At 44.9% G+C, this 24420-nt stretch overlaps 1 protein-coding gene across 6 annotated transcripts in view; it reads left to right on the forward strand.

The window, feature by feature from the left end:
• LOC139559062 (sodium bicarbonate cotransporter 3-like) overlaps positions 1–24420 on the forward strand; it is a 68891-nt gene that overhangs the window by 18340 nt on the left and 26131 nt on the right. For 4 of the 6 annotated variants that reach the window (XM_071374719.1, XM_071374721.1, XM_071374722.1 and 1 more), the window contains exons 2-7: positions 15342–15423; positions 18462–18608; positions 20929–21067; positions 21808–21968; positions 22326–22514; positions 23837–24217. In XM_071374719.1, the coding sequence (XP_071230820.1) occupies positions 15342–15423; positions 18462–18608; positions 20929–21067; positions 21808–21968; positions 22326–22514; positions 23837–24217 (1099 nt within the window). The remainder of the gene's footprint in view (positions 1–15341; positions 15424–18461; positions 18609–20928; positions 21068–21807; positions 21969–22325; positions 22515–23836; positions 24218–24420) is intronic. The other 2 variants (XM_071374724.1, XM_071374723.1) reach the window with 1 other exon arrangement.

Below are 24420 nucleotides of genomic sequence, written 5' to 3' on the forward strand. Positions count from 1 at the left end.
GAAAGGAAATGGTCCTTCCTGCTCTTCACTAGCCCTGAGGAGCCAGAATGGGAGAAAATGAGACAGGAACAGATATGGCTGCTTTAAAGAGCGTGAGAGAGAAGGAGTAGAGGAGGAATATGGGGCAGCAGACTAGAGTATGCTCCTTTGATAAAAATGTATAGATTATGTATATGATGTTTATTGTTTATCTATTGAACATAAGTTGAGGGAAATACAAAATGTTTGGCTATTGAAATAGCCTAGATAAGGCGAGAATGACATGGAAGGGGGAATATGTAGACACCTGTGGTTATTAGGTTGTACATACAAGGAGAGGAAAATGTGTTTTAGAGAGGAATGGAAATGGTTTCTGTGACTGTGTAGCCTATGCTTTAGCCTATTTTCTGGGGGCGGGGGGCATGCAATTTGCTGCTGGCTCTGGTATTGCGTTTGGCCCATGTGTGACGGTGGAGATACAACTCAGAGGACTGGTGTGTGTCTCTAGAGCTATGTGACTCCTCACTTACGTCACCCCCCCCCCCCCCCCCTGCCTGGAACAAGGCCCAGTAACAACAGCCTGGAATAGAGGGAACCTGGCTGTCTCTGAAATCACTCCTACACTAAACACCAGTCATCCACACCGATTCATTTCACATTCACACACAGTCACGGTGACAAGCACCAGTGTTCAATGCTCAGTGAATTTAATTTCAAAAGGTAGCCCCCATTTTAACAGATATTGTAGACTATACAGTAACTGACCCTTTACACACACATACAGTTTATTGGTCTAACATGTTAAGCTAAATCAAAACCATGGATGACGGTAATTGGCCTGCCAAATGACCGCGGTCTCCGTAATATATCTTTTTCGCTCCTGACTGCATGTGCCGTCATAGAAATAGAATGAATAGAACTGTCGGCCATTGCGAGTGTACCCAATAGGAGCAAAGCAGGAAGTAAAAGCTGGAAGTGTACCCATCAGTATGTGCTGTGATTTGTTAATTCAACTGAACTGACATTACCAAAAATACATTCCATTGCATGAGCCACATCAGTTTACATCATTTGAACAAACATTCTACATTACCATGGAAAGTATTGCATCACAATACCAGGCAGCCATTGCGAGTGTACCCATGAGTTTACCAGTCAAATTGCCAGTGTCAGAGGTTCCAAACCCATTTGATTAATTATATTTCTGTGTGTGCTGTTGCATTGTGGGGCGTTGCCTAGGCAACCAACGTGTCATTTGCTAGTTTCTTGTTTCAGCAAGGAGCAACAAAGTATCATCACGTTTTTAAGAGTCCACGTTACCGCAGAAACAAACTCCCGTCTAAGACTGTTGTGGTGACCGTATTACCGCCAGTCATGAGTCATGACCGCAATAAAATTCAAAGTGATCGCTGTTGAGTCACGGTAATCTCCTTTTATGCACTCTGGACATGCGTTGGTAGTACCCAACTTGCTAACTACCATCAGGTCTCTAATGGCCTGGTACTCAGGGCTCTATTGTCCCAATAACCACACTGGCATCAATGCAAACGCAGTTGAAAATCACATCAAACACTTATCATCAAAACAGTATCATGCCTTTTAAAACTCACCTCACTGTGATGATCAATTTGGAGAAAGAAGTTCAACAGCAGGTTGAAACAGTGTAAAACATGGTTGTTTGTGGACGTTGTTTCAAAGCCTAACAACAAAATGAACAGCGCTTTCTAAGGTGATGATGAATGCAAAAAACACCCATATGCATATTAGAGCTTATTAGGCTAATGAGCCCAAGCACGAAAGAAAAGCCTGAATTAAAATGTTGATTGTGCTGTTATACAACACATAGCCTACCGCATATTACACATGGCAGAAAAACATAAAACAAAACTGATTTAAGATGTCTTTGTTCCATAACTGGTCAAGCCTATACTCCAAAATTACACAAATTGGAGTACTCGCCTTTGAGTGTGGACTGTATTATTGTGCATACTGGATGGACCTTACGCTACACTCCAAAATGTCTTTCCATGAGTCGGGGAGAGAACTAACCCGAGACGATGCTGTTGGTTCATCGATTGTGCAGGGCGGCTTACAGTTAGCCTACAATTAGTGAATTTCTATTTGATTTTGAATAGACGAGTAAAAGATAATTAATTGGGTAGCAAAAGGTCTGAATACTTATGTAAATGTGATATTTCAGGTTTTAAAAAATATATACATTTGCAAACATTTCTAAAAACCTTTTTTCGCTTTGTTGTTATGGGGTATTTTGTATAGATTGAGTTTTCTTTTAGAATAAGGCTGTAACGTAACAAAATGTGGAAAAAGTCAAGGGGTCTGAATACTTTCCGAATGTACTGTGTATACAGTACCAGTCAAAAGTTTGGACACACCTACTCATTCAAGGGTTTTTCTTTATTTTTTACTATTTTCTACATTGTAGAATAATAGTAAAGACATCACAACTGTGAAATAACACAAATGGAATCATGTAGTAACCAAAAAAGTGTTAAACAAATCAAAATATATTTTATATTTGAGATTCTTCAAATAGCCACCCTTTGCCTTGATGACAGCTTTTCACACTCTTGGCATTCCCTCAACCAGCTTCATGAGGAAGTCACCTGGAATGCATTTCAATTAACAGGTGTGCCTTGTTAAAAGTACATTTGTGGAATATCTTTCCGTCTTAATGCATTTGAGCCAATCAATTGTGTTGTGACAAGGTGGGGTGGTATATAGAATATAGCCCTATTTGGTAAAAGTCAATATTATGGCAAGAACAGCTCAAATAAGCAAAGAGAAACGACAGTCCATCATTACTTTAAGACATGAAGCTCAGTCAATGCGGAGAATTTCAAGAACTTTGGAAGTTTCTTCAAGTGTAGTCGCAAAAACCATCAAGCGCTATGATGAAACTGGCTCTCATGAGGACCGCCACAGGAAAGGAAGACCCAGAGTTACCTCTGCTGCAGAGGACAAGTTCATTAGTTACCAGCCTCAGAAATTGCAGCCCAAATAAATGCTTCACAGAGTTCAAGTAACAGACACATCTCAACATCAACTGTTCAGTTGAGACTGCGTGAATCAGGCCTTAATGGTCAAATTGCTGCAAAGAAACTACTACTAAAGGACACCAATAAGTAGAAGAGAAGAAACACGAGCAATGGACATTAGACCGGTAGAAATCTGTCCTTTGGTCTAATGAGTCCAAATGTACGATTTTTGGTTCCAACCGCCGTGTCTTTGTGAGACGCAGTGTAGGTGAACGGGTGATCTCCGCATGTGTGGTTCCCACCGTGAAGCATGGAGGAGGGGGTGTGATGGTGTGGGGGTGCTTTGCTGGTGACGGTGTCTGTGATTTATTTAGAATTCAAGGCACACTTAACCAGCATGGCTACCACAGCATTCTGCAGCAATACACCGTCCCACCTGGTGTGTGCTCAGTGGGACTGTCATTTGTTTTTCAACAGGACAATGACCCAAAACACACCTCCAGGCTTTGTAAGGACTATTTAGCCAAGGAGAGTGATGGAATCCCCCTGACCTCAACCTAATTGAGATGGTTATGGGATGAGTTGGACGGCAGAGTGAAGGAAAAGCAGCCAACAAGTGCTCAGCATATGTGGGAACTCCTTCAAGGCCATTGGAAAAGCATTCCAGGTGAAGCTGGTTGAGAGAATGTAAAGAGTGTGCAAAGCTGTCATCAAGGCAACGAGTGGCTACTTTGAAGTTTTAGATTCTTCAACTTTGAAGTTGAAGAATCTAAAATAAAAAATATATTTTTTATTTGTTTAACGCTTTTTGGTTACTACATGATTCCATATGTGTTATTTCATAGTTTTCATGTCTTCACTATTATTCTACAATGTAGAAAATAGTAAAAAGTAGATATGACAGTTATTTTATTTCTTTACATGCTCTTAAACGTCAAGATAATAGATTTCCGTAGGCACTAGGTATATTTTAAGAGGCTTTGAACTGGTAATGAACCTGGAATAATCTGCTTTTCTCAAGTGTAAACACTGGCTTAGTATAGCCTAGCCTATTTGATGCCTTGTATCCGGTCAATTTATTAAACTGATTCAGTCTCTAGCCTCCCCAAGTCCCCATCACAATGAACAGTCAACAACAGTAGTTATGCAGCCCACTGAGCCCAGCCCAGCATCATCACTCCACTAGTTCTGGCCCGCTATCAAACCCGTCTTTATTTCCTGGCTCACCTCTCACTTTTATTACCATTCCCCCATCAAGAGACTGTCAGAGAGCTAATTGCCGTGGAAATCCATGAGCAGCAGAAGAGAAGTCGGTTACTTGCCAAATGGCACCCTTTTCCCTATAATGTGCACTACTTTCGACCAGGGTCCATAGGGCTCCGGTCAAACGTAGTGCACTATGCAGGGAATAGGGTGCCATTTGGGACACCGAAGTCAGTTCAGCAGGCAGGTGCTCACTGTTCTCCCAAGGTGGTATTTCAAACGGGAGAGAAGTGATTATGGTAATGTATAGGTGGCGTGAATCTCAATGTCATCGTAAGACAGTCACATGGAAAGGAATGGAATAGATCACTGCTGCAGTTCCCTGGCCAGTGTGATGACTCTTGAAATCGATTATGGATGCTATCTCTTGAGGGGTGAGATGGAGACCCAAAGGCCATCCTAATGAGTGTACAAAAGGTTAAGAACACTTTGCTAATATTGAGTTGCACCCACCACTTTTGGCATCAGAACAGCCTCAATTCGTCAGGGCATGAACTCTACACAAGGTGTCGAAAGCGTTCCACAGGGATGCTGGCCCATGTTGACTCCAAATGCTTCCCACAGTTATGTCAAGTTGTCTGGATGTCCTTTGGGTGGTGGGCCATTCTTGATACACACGGGAAACTGTTGAGCGTGAAAAACCCAGCAGCGTTTCAGTTCTTGACACAAACCGGGGCGCCTGGCACCTAGATGAAGGGTATGCCCCGTTCAAAGGCACTTCGTCTTTTGTCTTTCCCATTCACCCTCTGAATGACACATACGGAATCCATGTCTCAATTGTCTCAAGGCTTAAAAATCCTTCTTTAACACGTCTCGTACCCTATATCTACGGGGATTGAAGTGGATTTAACAAGTGACATCAAAAAGGGATCATAGCTTTCACCTGGATTCACATAGTAAGTCTCATGTCATGGAAAGAGCATGTTTTATATGTGTGCACTCTCTGTTTACAGGTAGACTAGCTGTGTGTGGTAGACATGTTTTTTCAAGACGCATGTCACTTGTGCTGTGACTGATATGAAAAATACAATTTGTTCCATTTTAATTGACTCTTGTAAGACTTTTAGCTAGGCCTAGTTTAGATTTAAAACACAGCTTTGTGTTGGCAGTCCTAAGACACACTTGCACACTGATTGGCAGAATAGTCAGCTCTGGCAAATCTCGTTTGTCTCTCAGACAGCGCTCTCATTCACATTTCAGTCATTTCACAGACCCTCTAATCCAAAGCGATTTACAGGAGCAATTATGATTAAGTGCCTTGCTCAAGGGCACATACAACAGATTTTTCACCTAGTCGGCTCTTGGATTCGAACCAGCGCCCTTTCAGGTACTGTCCCAACGCTCTTAACCGCTAGGCTACCACCATGAAGTGTCCTTCAAACAGTGTCCTTCACCATGGATGCTCTGCTCCTTGGGGAACTGCCTTTGTGAGCACTGCAAATGTGCCTGTGGTGTACCTCTGTGTGTCTGTATCTGTGTGTCTCTCTTTGTCGTGGCTCGAGCATACGTGCTCTTCATGAGAATGGGGGCTCAGTGCAAGAGGGGCTTGTATACTTCAGTGGAGAGAGGGGTCGGGGCAAAAGGGACCCCAATGTCAGAGATATGTGCTCTGTGCATATCATGTTCCTATCCTCCTACTGTGTTTAACATCCTCACCCATTGTGTCAGCTCTCTCCGCTGCTTAGCAGCAGTGTTTCTTTGTGATTGGTGGGATATCTCAAATCCTCCTCCAATGGAGGAGATGTTGCATTTAAAGCCCTCAAATATACTGTTATTCTTCTTCATCACTTAACCAACCAAGTACCATATAGGCCTTAGGGCTGGGCGATATGGCATGACCCTAGGATGTCTTTCCCCATTCTGATTGAACAGTATAAAACAATCTCATTTGAGATAATTTCCACACTGTCATGTAAAATGTAGACCTTATTTTTGACCAAATATTGCATTTGCGATTTGACTTGCAATTTAGATCAAAACACTTGGGTGAAATGTTGGGCACTTTGAATACAGTGCCGTTTGACATGACAATGGATGGCAAAACCAGGGAGGCATTCATAGAATTAGGAATTAGAATACTAATAGGATCTTTTTGGATGCGTTATTGTGACAGGGTAGGAAGCAAAGTGTTGGTCAGCGTTTCCCAGGGGTGTGGGACCCTATAATCTTTGGCTACATTAAATGTTTTCTCTTACTTCATGTAGCCAACATATTCATGCTTTGCCTGTTCCCCTCTCATTTAGAAAACAACATGCTGATTTAGGCCTACAACAGCACTGGTATCAGGCTTTATTAGCTAGCTACGCTTGCTCTGACTCAGTACATTTAGTAGCTAGCTAGCGATAAGCATTAGCGGCTAACACGATTTATTCGAGCCATAACTTGCTAAGAAAAGACGAGCTAGCTGTTTGCAGACAGTAAGATACACAAACTAATAGTGTAATTATAGAACACTTGCGGATTTATATTAAGAAGTAAAGTGGAAGGCAGCATGGTTGTCATCAACATATTGTTGCATCTGCTCCATTGACCATGCAGACCAAAGAGTGAACCAAAGACAGTACAGTAACTCTGAGTGAACTGTCTGCAAATGACCTTGTGATCGAGTAACAACAACTGCGCTCCTTGAGTGACAGGTGGCGGGGTTTGGTGAGAGAGAGAGACGACACAAGTAGCGGAGTAAACTATAAAAACGGATTGGTGTATCCGATTTAACAAACAAACATTGAAATACCATTATAGACGGTAAAGAAGAAGAAAAAAACAGTCACGGCATCAATACCGGCATTTAGTAAAATACGGTATAGCACCCAGCCCTAATAGGCTTATTTCTATTGTATTAAGAATTTCTGAAATAACCTGTCTGTAATGACGGACTGGACAAGTGCAAGCACAGACAAGTGCTGCTCTGATGTTTTCTTAACCATAACTGAGCGGTCCAGTGGACAGCACTCCTGGTTTTACAGAAATAAAAGCCAGAAACACTAGAGAATTCTACTTCCAGCAACATTACTTTCCCCCTCTTTTAGCCATACAACATGTCCCCGTGTCCAACTTAATCCAGCCAAACTCCTCAGTATTTTAGACCTAAGCCAGCAGAGTTGTGGTTCACCCGGTGGTATTTTTGCATCCGTTATGGAGGCTCAGGCAGGTCAAAAATAGCCTCCTCTCCCAGTCACAATACCTCATGTGGGGCTGAAATAGATTGAGAGACTTGTCTGTCTGTCTGTCCTCATGGGGGGGGGGGGGGGGCAAAGGAAACAGAGGGGAATGTTGTGAAACATCACTAATGAGGGCTAAGAGGCGTTGTATTAGGTTTGGTTGGATTCTGGTCACATATCAAGTGTAATTATTATTATCAGTATAGCACTGATAAAAAATAAAATAAAAAGTTTTAATTGGACTTTGGGACCAAGAGGTTGTCACTATGAAGTGTGAACGTTTCTGTTAGGCAGTGTTGTTGCTACAAGGCGTGAAATATGAATACATTTTGGAACGGTGTAAATGGTCCTTTTGTCTAGTGCTCTGATGTATTGCCACGATCACGACTATTACGCTATTTAATTTCATTGGGCTCATAGTATTGCTTTATTTGTGGCGTTTCAATGTAACCATAGCCTGTAACAGACATCTTGGTGATTTCATTTATTTTCCAAAGCCACCTTATTAAAAATTAAAGATGTTCTGCTGCATCATAGTTCAAGGCCCTGTTTCCCAAAAGCACCTTAAGGCTAAGTTAATCGTTAGAACCTTCACAGGAGCATCGTTAAATCTCCGAGCTGTTTCCTAAAACTATTGCTCTTGAAAACGCTTGTTATATACCAAATCCGTTTGCCTTCCAGGCCAGAACAGTTAAGTGCGTTGTTAGAAAATGTTTGGCCCTTCCGTGTCACTTTATACACAGAAGATCTCCGCTAAAGATAAACATCTTGATTTTATCTGTCATTCTGTGACCGCTGATAACTTCAGAATGAATATGACTACAAATACAAAGATGCCGATTTCTTTGCAATTGTTAATAACAAGCTTATGATAAAAGGATTATTCAATGAAAACCGAGATGACTGTATTAAAATATAAATACAGTATAGGCTACATAGACCCAGGGGTTGGAACCGGTTCAGGAAACAGAACCAAAAACTGGAGGAACAGAATCAGAACTAAAGTGATTTATACTGTTTTGGAACAGAACCAATATTTTAAAAGCATGGGAACCGATTAATAGCGTTGTTTTACTTTCCGGGCATTTTTTTCAGTCCCACAAAAAAACACAACAAAGCCCTCTCTTTGTCACTCAGAAACGTATTCCAGTGTCTGCCTGCCAGCTGAAAATCCTTGTGTGTGTGTTCGTGTGTGGGCTACCTGCCTCTCCCCTTCTGAAGCATAGGATACTGTAGCCTACTGACATTACAAGCGTGATTCAGAAATTAGGGAGAATTTTTAATTACAGAAGAATGGATGAACTTTTTCAATGCTAGTTAAGGATACTATAGTTATCATGTTTCACATTGGATTTATTAACTACAAAAAGGTAAGACATGTTTAGTTCTGGTGCCGCTCTGCACACACAAGCTTGCTTTCGCTCTAGTCCAACGTTAAGCCAACTGTCGATAGTTCAAAGACATTCAAAGTTCCTCCATAGAAGCCAGTCCTCCGTAGGTATAATTCTGTGGGCCTAATTCAAATAATGCATGTCATAAGATGCCAAGCGCTTCAAGCCTAGCCTCCTAGCCTCCTCATCCACCCTCCAAGCCTCCTCATCCACCCTCTCTTTCTTTCTCCCCACCTGCAAAAATCACATATCTCGCCCTACATTTGTCTGTACATCGTGCATGTAAACAACTATAGCTTGCCCGCTCCTAAACTGCTCTATCAGCACTGATTGATGAAGTAAATAATGTCGAGCTAAATGTAAAAAATATATATTTCAGAGGTTTAAAAAGGAACGATATAAACCGGTACTTTTTGGGTTCGAACTTTATTTTGCAGGTCGGAACAGTAGAACGGAACGAAAAGAATAGTGGTTCTGTTCAGAATAGAATTACTGTTCCAACCCCTATATAGACCTATATACACTGCTCAAAAAAATAAAGGGAACACTTAAACAACACAATGTAACTCCAAGTCAATCACACTTCTGTGAAATCAAACTGTCCACTTAGGAAGCAACACTGATTGACAATACATTTCACATGCTGTTGTGCAAATGGAATAGACAAAAGGTGGAAATTATAGGCAATTAGCAAGACACCCCCAAAAAAGGAGTGATTCTGCAGGTGGTGACCACAGACCCCTTCTCAGTTCCTATGCTTCCTGGCTGATGTTTTGGTCACTTTTGAATGCTGGCGGTGCTCTCACTCTAGTGGTATCATGAGACGGAGTCTACAACCCACACAAGTGGCTCAGGTAGTGCAGTTCATCCAGGATAGCACATCAATGCGAGCTGTGGCAAAAAGGTTTGCTGTGTCTGTCAGCGTAGTGTCCAGAGCATGGAGGCGCTACCAGGAGACAGGCCAGTACATCAGGAGACGTGGAGGAGGCCGTAGGAGGGCAACAACCCAGCAGCAGGACCGCTACCTCCGCCTTTGTGCAAGGAGGTGCACTGCCAGAGCCCTGCAAAATGACCTCCAGCAGGCCACAAATGTGCATGTGTCAGCATATGGTCTCACAAGGGGTCTGAGGATCTCATCTCGGTACCTAATGGCAGTCAGGCTACCTCTGGCGAGCACATGGAGGGCTGTGCGGCCCCACAAAGAAATGCCACCCCACACCATGACTGACCCATCGCCAAACCGGTCATGCTGGAGGATGTTGCAGGCAGCAGAACGTTCTCCACGGCGTCTCCAGACTCTGTCACGTCTGTCACATGTGCTCATGTGCTCAGTGTGAACCTGCTATCATCTGTGAAGAGCACAGGGCGCCAGTGGCGAATTTGCCAATCTTGGTGTTCTCTGGCAAATGCCAAACGTCCTGCACGGGGTTGGGCTGTAAGCACAACCCCCACCTGTGGACGTCGGGCCCTCATACCACCCTCATGGAGTCTGTTTCTGACCGTTTGAGCAGACACATGCACATTTGTGGCCTGCTGGAGGTCATTTTGCAGGGCGCTGGCAGTGCACCTCCTTGCACAAAGGCGGAGGTAGCGGTCCTGCTTCTGGGTTGTTGGCCTCCTCCACGTCTCCTGATGTACTGGCCTGTCTCCTGGTAGCGCCTCCATGCTCTGGACACTACGCTGACAGACACAGCAAACCTTTTTGCCACAGCTCGCATTGATGTGCCATCCTGGATGAACTGCAGTACCTGAGCCACTTGTGTGGGTTGTAGACTCCGTCTCATGCTACCACTAGAGTGAGAGCACCGCCAGCATTCAAAAGTGACCAAAACATCAGCCAGGAAGCATAGGAACTGAGAAGTGGTCTGTGGTCACCACCTGCAGAATCACTCCTTTTTTGGGGGTGTCTTGCTAATTGCCTATAATTTCCACCTTTTGTCTATTCCATTTGCACAACAGCAGGTGAAATGTATTGTCAATCAGTGTTGCTTCCTAAGTGGACAGTTTGATTTCACAGAAGTGTGATTGACTTGGAGTTACATTGTGTTGTTTAAGTGTTCCCTTTATTTTTTTGAGCAGTGTATTTAAATTATATTAAAATCAATTTAATGTACATCCAGTTGAGTTTGATTTAGCTATTTGTACATTACTGTCTGTAATTTTTGCCTCAATATATTTAATGATGCTGTAGCAGGCTCAAGGGTGTGGGGTTTCTGCGTCACCAAGTTCAATAACAAAACATGCACCAGTAGCACAACTAGAATGCAAATGGGAAGTTTACGGGATTTTTGTACACTGGGAAAGAAGGGGGATTTCACTAATTACTTCACAGTCCACAAGCCGTTCTTGTTGTCCGTTCCGTTCTCCAGGGGTAATCCTGGTTAGTCAATATCTTGTCGGGAACGCCTACTCGGGAGAACAGCATAACCAACTCACGTGCGATTCCCTTGGTGGCCATGGTGCGCAGGGGAATGGCTTCCGGGTACCTGGTGGCATAATCCACAATCAGTAGAACGTATTGGTGCCCTCGGTTGCTCTTGGGTAGAGGTCCCACCAGGTCCATTGCGATCCTGCTGAAAGGAACTGAAATAATGGGTAGGGGAATTAAGGGACTGCGAAAATGGGGTTTTTAGAGCCACCTGCTGGCACTCTGGGCAACTGCGGCAGTATTCTTCCACTGCTTTCTTCACCCCTGGCCAGTAAAATCGTGCCTTGATCCTGTCTAAGGTCTTTCCCACACCTAGGTGAGCCCCAAGAAGGTGGGAGTGCACCAACTGCAGGACAGATGGTACAAAGGGATGGGGCACCAACAACAACTCCAGACATTCGTCATTCTTCTTCACGACCTGATATAGCAACTTCTTCTTTATAGAGAAATGGGGGTAGGTTATCTGACTTACCCCCTCCACGGGCTCTCCGTCCACTACGGTCACCTGATAGAGAGCGCTGGCCAAGTTGGGATCCTCCAGTTGGGCCGTGCCGAACCGACCCACTAGAGAGACGGGCTCTGGTGCCACCTCATGATCCATTGGGAACATGTCTTCCAGACTCGCCACCTCTCCCTCCAGTCTGACTTCAGAGTCCCCCTCTGAGAGGGGATCGGTTGATGCCTGGGGGTCCACTTCCTGGAATCCACACATCCGGGCATCCCTCCTTCTGGTGTCCCTCCCACCTCCCTCCTCCCTTCTGGTTCCCTCGGTTCATCACATCTCCAAAAATATTGGTCCACAGTTGGCGGAACATCAGGAAATCCCTTCCGATATGGACCGGCACAGGCAAGTTTGGGACGACTCCCATTGTTCCCGTGTGTTGTCCCTTTGTGGTCTGTAGGTGGAGGAGTGTGGTAGGGTAGTCCTTAGTCTCACCGTGTATGCATGTGATGGCCACAGTGTCAGTCAGGTTCGGGGACAGGGCGAAGTCAGGTTGGATCAGGGTCACCATACTCCTGGAGTCCAAAAGTGCTGTGGTGTCCTTTCTGTTGGCTCTTACCGGGGTGACAGGGGAAGTACCACTCTCCTCAGCACAGTATGCCCTCAGTAAGCCGCAAGGACACCCGGTGGCTACCTCACTAGCTGAGGCCAAAGGCCTCGGGACATCGTGATTTGGACAGTCCCAGGTGATGTGTCCCGGCTCGCCACACTTGGAGCACTTCCTGCTGTCCAGGTTCAGGAAGGGGCATCGTCTTGGGAAGCTAGCTGTTGGCATCCCCCCCATCCTTGGCTGGGCTCCCAGCATGGTCCTCCTTCCTTTTTTGCTCCTTTGGTCGAGTGGAGGGTTCCGCCTTCTTGATTGTCCACTGCGCAGGACCTCCAAGGCCACCTGTTGTCCTTCCACCAGTTCTACCAGCTGATCTTCACTCTGCGGGTTAGCTTGGCTGGATAACCTTTTAACTTAGAACAGGAGAGAGCGTATAAATGTATCTATGACCACTTTCTCGATGTCATGAGCGTCAGGGGTTCAGCAGTTAGCCAGCTCTTGGCCAGCCTAATTAGATCATGCATTTGTGATCGGGGGTTGCTGTAAGATCATACGCCCAATCATGGAATCTTTGTGCCCTGTTAATCAGGGTGTAACCATACCGGCGCAGGATTTCCTTTTTTCAGCACCTCGTAATGCGTCGCCTGGTCAACCGTCAGATCCTGATAGGTCTTCTGTGCCGCGCCTGATAGGAAGGGTGCTAGCAGGCTGGCCGCATTGCTCATGGGTCCATTTCTCCCTAGCCGCCGTCCTCTCGAAGGCTTGGGAGGTAAGCCTTGATGTCGTCAGCCTCTGTCAGCTTCAGTATAAACCTGGGACGAGAGACTGCTGCGCCTGCCGCTATGCTGGCCTGGGCGGCTGTCAGCTGGCTGAGTTCAGCTCGCAGGAGAGCGGTCTGCTGACGCTGTTCCTCCAGCAGCTCCCGATGCATAGCCTGCTGTGCTATGTTCGCCTCCAGGTCTTGGCGGATTTCTTTTGATTTTCCCCATGATGTCAAGCAAAGAGACACTGAGTTTGAAGGTAGGCATTGAAATACATCCACAGGTACACCTCCAATTGACTCAAATGATGTCAATTGAAATAATCTGTCTGTAAACAATTATTGGAAAAATTACTTGTGTCATGCACAAAGTGGATGTCCTAACCGACTTGCCAAAACTATAGTTTGTTAACAAGAAATTTGTGGAGTGGTTGAAAATGACTCCAACCTAAGTGTATGTAAACTTCCGACTTCAACTGTAACTGGCCTACAACAGTTTTTCTATTAACTTTCATCTTCAGGCAGAACCTCCTCTGTTCTACTGCACTAAGACCGTTTGAGCATGAGGCTAACTCCACTGCTTTGGTCCTGTAGCTATCACGTTGTAGCAGCGTGAAGCGCGCCCTTGCACATGCGCAGATATTCTGTGTGCCTGTGTGAGAGCAAAGTGTTACGTCGCGCTCATTTGAATATCTGCGTTGCTGCTCGTACCAACATATCGCTGAGACTCAGTTTAATATGACATTATTTTAAAGCCAATCTAGGAACTGATGTGTGTAACTACCCAAAGTTAAAAGCCAGTTACTGAGCATTGCTGACAGTGCTGGTTAATATTATATTATTTCAAAGTCCATCTATGGAGTGATGCTGCAAATTCGAGCAAGCTTAAAGGACAGTGTTAAAAAAAAAAAAAAAAAAATCTCTATTTGCTGAAAGGACACACATGCTTACACACTAAAAAGTATTGCTTGAGTTCAACAAAATAAAATCTATAATTGCGGATAGTTTGGAATGCCACAATTTCATTGTGTACAACATTTAAAGACCTGCATCACTATACTGGAAGCTTTGCCGTTTCTGAAAGGACGTATTTGGGTGTTTTTGGAGCTTTGTTCGTGTTTTCTGCGTGCCCACATACTGCCGAATGAGCCTGAGGAGGTCGATCACTGGTGGGGTAAGTTTCTCAAAACCAAGTGAAATCACAAAAAAGTGTCTGAACACTTCTATAGCATGCTATTTACATCCCAAAATAGAGATTTAGTTTTTAAAAATGTGCTTGCCCTGACTAACGATAGGCCTAATTCAATGTGTCAATGTTTGAAACTGTTCCTTAACAAATACACTTTATTATTAAATTGCCCCATTTCTGGGATGCCGCTTTTTGCATCCCTGCATTAGTACATGTATGCTAAATGATACATCTACTTACTTACTCTTGCCAAACTGTGATTTATGTTACCTTATGCTTGTACTGTATCAGTACAGGTCCATGAAGAATACTTAAAGCCGATATATGCCTAATCCCCTAGTGTAGGGCTATTCAAATCATACCCTGCAAGTTCTGGAGCCTGCTGGTGTTCTTGTTCTACCTGATAATTCATGAATTACACCCACCTAGTATCCCAAGTCTAAATCAGTTCCTGATTAGAGGGATTTTTTTTTTTTTAAAGCAGTGAAACTGGCTTCGAGGTCCAGATTTTAATTTGAGGGCCCTAGTGTATCTCCCCACGAAGACTCACTGAAACATCCTTGTGATAAAGTACTATTACCTTTCCTCCAGAGGGTGACAAATCTTCATCCTATCCGATAAGCTACATTTCCCCAAACTTCGTTAGGACCATCCTGATCTCACGAGCGATTGGTATTCTGTTTTGCTACACGGATTCAGTTAAGTGAAACGAAACGAGAGCACAGTGTTCTGGATGGTGGGATCAGGCTAACATTTCCTAGCCCAGGTGCAGGAATACTGTCAAATATGCCTATTCCCGGAGACAATATATTATAGTAGCCTGATTTTTCCTGAATCCTGAAATCAAATCGAACACACTGAAATGGCGTGTGTGTCAAAGCAGCTTGTTCTCTGCGAAGGCAACAAAAGCTGCTGATACACATGTTGTTCCCTGAATATCAGACAGACATCAATCTTGTCGGTGATTTCGGTGGTAAACCTAGACTAATGGTTGGATGTGCTGTTATGCCACTCTGGCAGTCTTCTAAAGTCGTTTTCAATATGCCTCTGGCTCAGTCTTGGTTTCAACTGTCAGTTTATTGGTCCATTAAAGGTCTGACACCTCTTTCCATCTCTGTCTCTCAGGGTCTTGACGAGGAGGCCATCGTTGACCTCGGGAAGACCAGCTCCACCACCCACACCAACTATGAGACGGAAGAGCTGGAGAGTAAGACCCTACAGTACAGCCCTACCCACTTACTGTAACGTTGTGTATGTCTAGTCCTGTGGGGAATGTGTTGGAGTGGTGTAGCAGTCAGGATGGGGGTCAATTCCACTTCCAATTTACTTCCTGAATTGATATTGAATTGACTCCAACTGTGGGCTCATGTATCAGTCAGTGTGTGTGTGTGTGTATAGCTACAGTATGTGCGTTTTCCTTTGTTACTGTTGTCTACATGCCTGTTTAGTTGTCTCTGTGTGGGCGCTTCCTGTCCACATATAGGCCTAGAGACGTGCTGTGAATAGAAAGAACAGGTGTCGCTGAGTTCTTGGCAAGGTTAAAGCCAGCCCCAGCCTGGCTCTCCACTCCTGTAGCTTCCCAGAAGGGTATGTTCATTAGCCAGGCGTACATGAGCCCACAGGAATATTGTAACTGTAATTGCACTTATCTGTCATGTACAGCTTTATTCAAGTTCAGCTGGAGACTCTTTGTGTGTTTTTTTTTTTTAAACACACCTGTAGGGCTATATAAAAAAATAATGATGTATAATTATGTCACAATTTTCCCGAATTAGCCTAGAGCTTTGGTTTCAATTACAAATAAGGATTTCCAATGGGATGAAATGCCTTGCCAGCGGGGAAAAAACGTCTGAAATGATGTCATTGCAACCAGAAACTGGTTATGGGAGGATTTGGACCAGTTTTGCCCGCTGGGATAGTATCATCTGTGGTATTGTAGTGTCATATCACATAAAACTACAGTACATAACAGTACGGTGGTGTCTCCTTACCGCAAACATTCTCTGGTTATCTAACTTTGATTAGCCGCACATTGGGAGATTAGGACATGATTAGCTGTCCACATGGCCTCTGAGTATCTCGGCTGTCTAGGTTACGATGCTAGCTTTCTCGATCGGAGCTGTACATTCAAGGGGATTTCAAACAGGACCTGTCATTATCTCTAATTACTAGGTACTGAGCAAAGACAACACATGCCAATACCTGGCCCTGGCAGAAAAAGGCTGCATATTTCGTTTGAGGTTGCAGCGCAGTATACGGAATGGTTGACCAAGAGAGCACTAAATAGTCAGTAGGCTATTTAGGGTCATACAAATCAGTATGATGAGTCATTTGAAACATGAAACATTCACAGTACGTGCTCACAAACATTCACACCCCTAAAAAAAAATATATAAAAAAAATAAAACATTCACAGTGCATTTTTCCAGGATGAGGGCAATATTTGAGTTATATTCATTTTAGAAAATAACTCTGTGTTGCCTTGAAACAGAGCTGGCAGTGAGCCAGCTGTGATTGAGAGTGATCCTCTGTGGTCCGTCTCCTGGGAACGAGGCAGACAGAGGAGAGGCGTTTAACCCTTTTGATTAAAATCAAATTAGCATAATAAAAGAATCCGCATTAAAAACCGTCTGTTTAAGCTAGAGATATTGACCTTCCGTGTTTTGTCGGACCATGAGACATCCCGTAAATCGGTCTTCTCACGAAAACGTCTGTAGTGTCCGAACGGTTTAGCCTACAAACTATTATGACATGTCTATGGAAACACGTACATGTCGGTGGTTTTGCTCTACGACCCCCACAAGCGTCACAGGACTTGAAGGTAGCCCGGTACCAGTTAAAAAAAATGAATGGACGTATACACTGACTGTACAAAACATTAAGAACATGACATAGACTGACCAAGTGAATCCAGGTGAAAATGATGATCCCTCATTGATGTCACATCCACTTCAATCAGTCTAGATGAAGGGGAGAGACAGGTTAAAGAAAGATGTTTAAGTCTTGACACAATTGAGACATGGCTTGTGTATGTATGTGTGCCATTCAGAGGGTGAATGGGCAAGACTTAAGTGCCTTTGAACAGGGTATGGTGGACATACCAGCTTGTGTCAAGAACTGCAATGCCGCTGGGTTTTTAACGCTCAAAACTTTCCTGTGTGTATCAAGAATGGTCCACAACCCAAAGGACATACAGCCAACTTGACACAACATGGTCCAGCATCCCTGTGGAACTCTTTCGACACCTTGTAGAGTCCATGCCTTGATGAATTGAGGCTGTTCTGAGGGCAACTCAATAAAAGGAAGGTGTCGTTACTGTGTTGTACACTCAGTGTATATTGAAGTAGTTTAGTGCCTAAAAAAGGGTTTAAATGTGTGTCAAAGTATTTTTTTTTCTATATCTCCCACACTTCAAAATAAACTTCCTCTTGAAGTATTCGTAGAGGTGCTGACTAAAGGAATAGGAAACGGTGTAATACATTTATGAAGTCAGACACTTTATATGCTGACAACAATTTAATAAGTTAACCATTTTTACCCATTAGCTGACTAAAGCAATAGTAAAAAAGAAAAAAGGAAGAAAGTCAGACACTATTTTCTATTTTTCCATGTATGAATCTGTTATTCAATGCTATGGGCTAATAGCAGTACGGCTACTTAGACTCGAGGGTTAAAGGAAGTGTCAATTGAGGCTCACGTCTGGAGAATGCTGCTAGCCACAGCATCATTGCCACACGTATCTCCGATTCCTCCCTCGCTGTATCTGTCGTGTGTCTCTCTCTCTCTCTCTCCCTTCGTTATCTTTTCCCTCTCCCCCCTGTTCTGTTCTTGTATTCTCCGTCTCTGTATCCCTCTAAAAGACTCTATGGCTCCTTCCCTTCATCTCTTTCTCTTTGTATATTCATCTGATAGACTCATGTCTTTCTCTTATCCTTTCCTTTCTCTTCTCCCCTCATGTCTTATTTTCGTTATTCCCTAACTTGAGAGTATCTCACAATTCAAAGTGCATCGACTCCTCCTCCAACGTGACTATTGGCACAGAAACTAGGACATTTGCATTTCAGAGCAACAATCTAACAATCCAGTGGAACAGAAACTATAATGAGGGATTGTGGAAAAAAGTAACAGCAGAAATAAACAAATGTGAAAAAAAGTGATGGTCTTTTCCTTCCCTATCTAAGTAGGTTATTCAGAGAAAATGAAAACCAGGTAAATCTCTCTCTGGTCTCGTCTGGTTTGTCTTAGGCCACAGGGCGGTCTACGTCGGGGTCCATGTGCCCCTGGGCCGGGAGAGCAAACGCAGGCACCATCGCAGAGGCCACAAACACCACCGCAAGAGGCGGGAGCGGGAGGAGGACCACGAAGAGGAGGACCGCGAGGACCCCACTTATGGTAACCAACTTCTACCTTAAAGTCCAGTAGAAAGCTGACTGTTAGAAATGTTCGTAGAGGTGCTGACTAAAGGAATAGGAAACGGTGTAATACATTTATGAAGTCAGACACTTTATATGCTGACAACAATTTAATAAGTTAACCATTTTTACCCATTAGCTGACTAAAGCAATAGTAAAAAAAAGGAAGAAAGTCAGATACTATATATGCTGACAACAATTTAATAGGTTAATGTAGTGTCTTTTTTTTTTTTTCACAATTAACTTCTATTCTACCTTCCGTGGTGGTCCTCGTTCATCTCCTCATGCAATTGAATAAATATGTGGTGGCACATATAGTGCATTCAGGAAAGTATTCAGACCCCTTGACTTTTTCCACATTTTGTTACGTTAAAAATGGGTTAAATTGTTTTCTTCCCTCATCAGTCTACACACACCCCATAATGACAAAGCAAAAACAAGTTTTTAGAAAATGTTGCTAATTTATATATTTTTTTAAAACAACTGAAATATCACTTTTACATAAGTATTCAGACCCTAGGCTGTGTGCTTAGGGTCGTTGTCCTGTTGGAAGGTCAACCTTTGCCCCAGTCTGAGGTACTGAGCGCTCTGGAGCAGGTTTTCACCAAGGATCTCTCTGTACTTTGCTCCGGTCATCTTTCTCTCAGTCCTGACTAGTCTCTCAGTCCCTGCCGCAGAAAAACATCCCCACAGCATGATGCTGCCACCACCATGTTTCACCGTAGGGATGATGCCAGGTTTCTTCCAGATGTGACACTTGGCATTCAGGCCAAAGAGTTCAATCTTAGTTTCATCAGACCAGAGAATCTTGTTTCTTATGGTCTGAGTCCATTAAGTGCTTTTTGGCAAAGTCCAGGTGATCTGTCATGTGCCTATTTTTTCAGAGGAGTGGCTTCCGTCTAGCCACTCTACCTTAAAGACCTGATTGGTGGAGTGCTGCAGAGATAGTTGTCCTCCTGGAAGGTTCTCCCATCTCCACAGAGGAACTCTGGAGCTCTGTCAGAGTGACCATCAGGTTCTTGGTTGCCTCCCTGTCCAAGGCCCACCCCGATTGCTCAGTTTGGCCGGGCGGCCAGCTCTAGGAAGAGTCTGGTTGGTTCCTGTAACGTGTACGCTAGGAGTCGGGAAACAAGTACAGGGAGTGAATTTAATAATCAATAAAACAAGAAACACGAGTAGCGTACCGACATAAAACACAGGAACAGAATCAATAAAAGGGGAAAGAACCAAAGGGAGTGACAGATATAGGGGAGGTAATCAGGAATGTGATGGAGTCCAGGTGAGTCTCATGTGCGCGTAACGATGGTGGCAGGTGTGTGTAATAATGAATAATCTGGCGAAGTCGAGCGCCGGAGAGGGGGAGCGGGAGTAGACATGACAGTTCCAAACTTCTTCCATTTAAGAATGATGGAGGCCACTGTGTTCTTGGGGACCTTCAATGCTGCAGGCATTTTTTGGTACCCTTCCCCAGATCTGTGCCTCAACTCAATCCTGTCTCGGAACTCTACGGACAATTCTTTCGACCTCATGGCTTGGTTTTTGCTCTGACATGCACTGTCAACTTTGGGACCTTATATAGACAAGTGTGTGTCTTTCCAAATCATGTCCAATCAATTGAATTTACGACAGGTGGACTCCAATCAAGTTATAGAAACATCTCAAGGATGATCAATGGAAACACGATGCACCTGAGCTCAATTTCTAGTCTCATATCAAAGGGTTTGCATACTTATGTAAATAATGTGTTTCTGTAGTAGGCTACCATGGGCTAATTTGGATAACGAGTCAGTAGTGTAGCACTAGACATAATCATAGCGTATTGGAATCACATCAACTCAAAACAACTCCCACCCCAGCTGCTACCCTCAAGCATTCTCCCAAATAACTTGGATTATTATTCTCAATTTGAATAGTGTGTTGTATCATGCTTCCCAGAGGCAGAAACAGAAACCTGTAGTAGCCAGGGTACCTGGCAAAGTCTCTCAGGCATCTGTGAGTGTTTGGCTGAGCTCTTCAAATGGAGGCAGAAACATGGAGACCTATCTATCTGTCCGTTCGTTTAGAGAGAGTGTGCATGCTGTGAATGGAACGTCACTCTTAAAGGCAAACCCAGGCCTCCAGGAGCAAGCAGTGACACTGATGGAGGGGGAGTGTGTATGTGTGTGTGTGTGTGTGTGTGCGTCTACGGGAATTCACAGCAGTCCATTCAGAAGCTAAGCGGTGGATCCTGCTCCTTGCACGCGCTCCTCCAGTCCTCGTCTCTATATCTCTGTCTTCTCCCCTCCCCCCTCCCCCTCTAGACACGCCCTCCCAGCGGGTGCAGTTCATCCTGGGTACGGAAGATGACGACGTGGAGCACGTCCCCCACGACCTGTTCACCGAGCTGGACGAGCTGTCCTTCAGGGACGGGAGCGCCACCGAGTGGAAGGAGACAGCCAGGTAGTTCACAGCCCAGCCCAGGGTCCAGCCTCCACACTCCAGGGTCCATGTGACTTCATCATGTCATTCTTTGTTCTTTGTTCGTTCAGGTCTAAATTCAGCGGCACTTTATTGCTACCGTAGGTTTTCCATGAAACGTCGATGAGTTTAGCTTTGCGTCTTGAGAATGTTGAAGTCGTCTTCTTGACTGTGGTAAAATATTCAGGGAAACCAACTTTTTAATGGCCAAAACGGTAGGCTGGTAAACTGTGGCCTTTTATAACCCCCTTGAAATTGTCTTGCGGGGGCTGGGGAACAGAGAACTATGAGATAGTGACGCGTCTTGTGTGTGAGTGGCAATGTGTTATCATGAGTAATGGGTAAGATTGACAGAGCTCTACTGCCTACAAGTCTGGCTGTGAGTCAATCTATCTTAGTCATCCTCCATAGCCATGGCAATATCACCATCCCAGACAATGTCAGCCTACGCTCACGGCTCAGACACAAATACACAGCAATTTACCTCTCTTAAAAAAACTGGTTGAAACTGGTTTCAGGCTGACAGGAGGTAAAAGCCGGAAAAACGTTATCAAACTTTTCCCATTACCTCTCAAAAGTGAACCACTCAAGGGAATGCAAATTGTCTGATATGTCCAGGCCTGGTCTTGACCTCTGGTCAAGCTGTTCTTAGTCAGCATTGGGGAAATTTGATTTCAATTTTTTTTATTGGTATGTGCTTGTCTGTGCGCGTGCGTGTTTAGGTGGCTGAAGTTTGAGGAGGACGTGGAAGATGGAGGGGAGCGTTGGAGCAAACCTTACGTGGCCACCCTGTCTCTACATAGCCTGTTTGAGCTGAGGAGCTGCATCCTCAACGGAACCGTCATGCTAGACATGAGGGCCACCTGTATCGAGGAGATTGCAGGTATATTCATATCAGAAGAGTTTGTGTGTGTGTGTGTGCGTGTGTGTATGCTCATGTGCATGCTATTTGATTATTTCGATTTGGGTGTGCAAATGATAAACAAGGCAATAATGAAAAGTTGGTTGAATAAGGTGAAACTGAATTCGTGTGTGTGTGTGTGTGTGCGTGTGTGTGTGTGTGTGTGTGTGTGTGTGTGTGTGTGTGTGTGTGTGTGTGTGTGCGTGCGTGCGTGCGTGTGTGTGTGCGCGTGCAAGCTCATGTGCAAGTGTGTGTGTACCAGTGGTGTGAACCTCCAAATGAACAACGTTACAAGGCAATACAATGCGTACGTGTGTGTGTTTACATGTGTGTGTCCAGACATGCTGATTGACAGCATGGTGGCGTCAGGCCAGCTGCAGGAGGAGCTGTGTCAGAAGGTGCGTGAGGCCATGTTGAAGAGACACCACCACCAGAACGAGAGGAAGCTCAGCAACCGCATCCCGCTGGTGCGCTCAATCGCAGACATAGGCAAGAAACATTCAGACCCGTTGTTGCTTGAGAGACACGGTGAGATCCCCTGCACCACGCACAGTCCATTTCCTTTTCCTCAAGCCTCGAGGGGGTTCACATAATCTTTGCAATCCTTGGTATTCCAAAAAAGGAAAGGTGACAGCATCTCCCACACACTCTTAGGAAAAAGCCTTCCAAAAGGGTTCTTCGGCTGTCCCCATAGGAGAACCCTTTTTGGTTCCGGGTAGAACCCTTTTGGGGTCCATGTAGAACCCTCTTTTGGAACCCTTTTCCCTAAGAGTGTATGTTTGGAGATGCTATGACCACAACAATCATGTATGTAATGTATGCCGTGTAGCCGGCACTTTTATTCAAAGTGACTTACAGTACAGTGAGTGCATACATTTTAGTATGTGTGGCCCCAGCGGGATTTGAACCCACGACCCTGGCGTTGCTAGGCGCCACGGTCTTACCAACTGAGCCACACAAGACCAAATCCACCATGGCAGTTCAGGAGGTGTCAAACTAATGAAGTGAGTAGACGCTACAATGAGGGCATAAGCCTCATAGAGACAACTACTACCCCTTCCCCCCCACGGTAAAAGATACATCTGGGTGCGGATGGTGCGTGTGGCTGGCCTGGCTCAGGGTTTGGCCTCAGAATTAACAATGGCTTCTACTCTATGTCGGAATGGTCGGGGTGATGCTCTTCTTGCAGTTTGAAATGTTTCGTTTGCTGAGCATGACCTGAGGGTGTGATGTGTACGATGAGTATGGTGTGTGACTATTTTATGTGACTGAAATAACGAGCCCGTGCTACAGTTGTAGTGGTCTCTGTCCTACTGTCACATTTTGTTCTATTGAATGCATTGAATGCAATGTTGCCTGGGTATAAAATACGTGTGAAATGTCATATATTCATGTGCTACACAATCAATTATTGCACGGCTTGGACAGATATGAAATATGTCTGGTTTGTGTGTGGTTCTGTATTTGTATGCACAATATACTGTACCCTGACACTATGCTAACCAGCCCACACCTCTTCTCCTGCTTGCAAGCATCTCTCTACCCAAAATGCTCCCCCTCAGTCTGTCACTGTGTGATTGGTGAGTGGACAAGCCTATTGGTCTGTTGTGGACACCTCACCTTTCCCCTGCAAGAACCTCTCGACGCCTCTGTCTCTCTCTAACCACACTCCTCCCAAGCTCCCACCACCTTCTCTCTCTGCCCCCAGAGAATGCACCCCTAAAACCACCTCTCTGATGACATTCTCCCTCATATGTTCCTCCTTTTACCACCCCCCCCTTTTCCTCCCTCCTCCCGTTCTTCTCTCCCTCTTTTCTCTTCTTTGTTGTTGTGTCTTCCCGCCGCTCCAGGGGAGGGCCTCTCTGCCTCCCGCCACTCCCTGAAGCCGGGGGCCTCCGTCTCCAACCTGTCCCAGAGGCGAGAGTCCCGGGTCTCCGTCCTCCTCAACCTCCTCCTGCCTAACTCCTCTTCCTCCACCTCCGCTGGGGGGCCCTCCCCCGGACCCTCGCCCCTCACCACCCCCCAGAACACCCCCCCTACTCCCCGCCGCTCCCCAGACCCTCCCCGCGCCCCTGGCCCCGCTCCGGTCCCCCAGGCCATCCCGGAGGTGGTGGTGTCACCGCCTGAGGACGACGAGTCGCCACCCACCGACATTACAAAGGATGAGGAGGCGTATACCAATCGGCAACCGTCGCTGCAGACTAAAGGGCTCCAGCAGCTGCCCTTAGAAGGCAAATATCTGTGTAGCCTGCCAGTGTGAGTCACGGCTTGAACAGAGAACACTAGCACCAGCATGCTGGCTGTGCCTTCCTTCCCTACCCGACTACAAATCCATGACAAACCCCCCAGCAAGGTTCACTTTTTATACCCCTCCTCTATTAACTCAACAAGACCTCACACTGTTTCCCTCTACCTTGTTCTTTTCTTGCATACC

The sequence above is a fragment of the Salvelinus alpinus genome, chromosome 29, assembly GCF_045679555.1.
Source record: "Salvelinus alpinus chromosome 29, SLU_Salpinus.1, whole genome shotgun sequence".
NCBI classification, from domain to species: domain Eukaryota; kingdom Metazoa; phylum Chordata; class Actinopteri; order Salmoniformes; family Salmonidae; genus Salvelinus; species Salvelinus alpinus.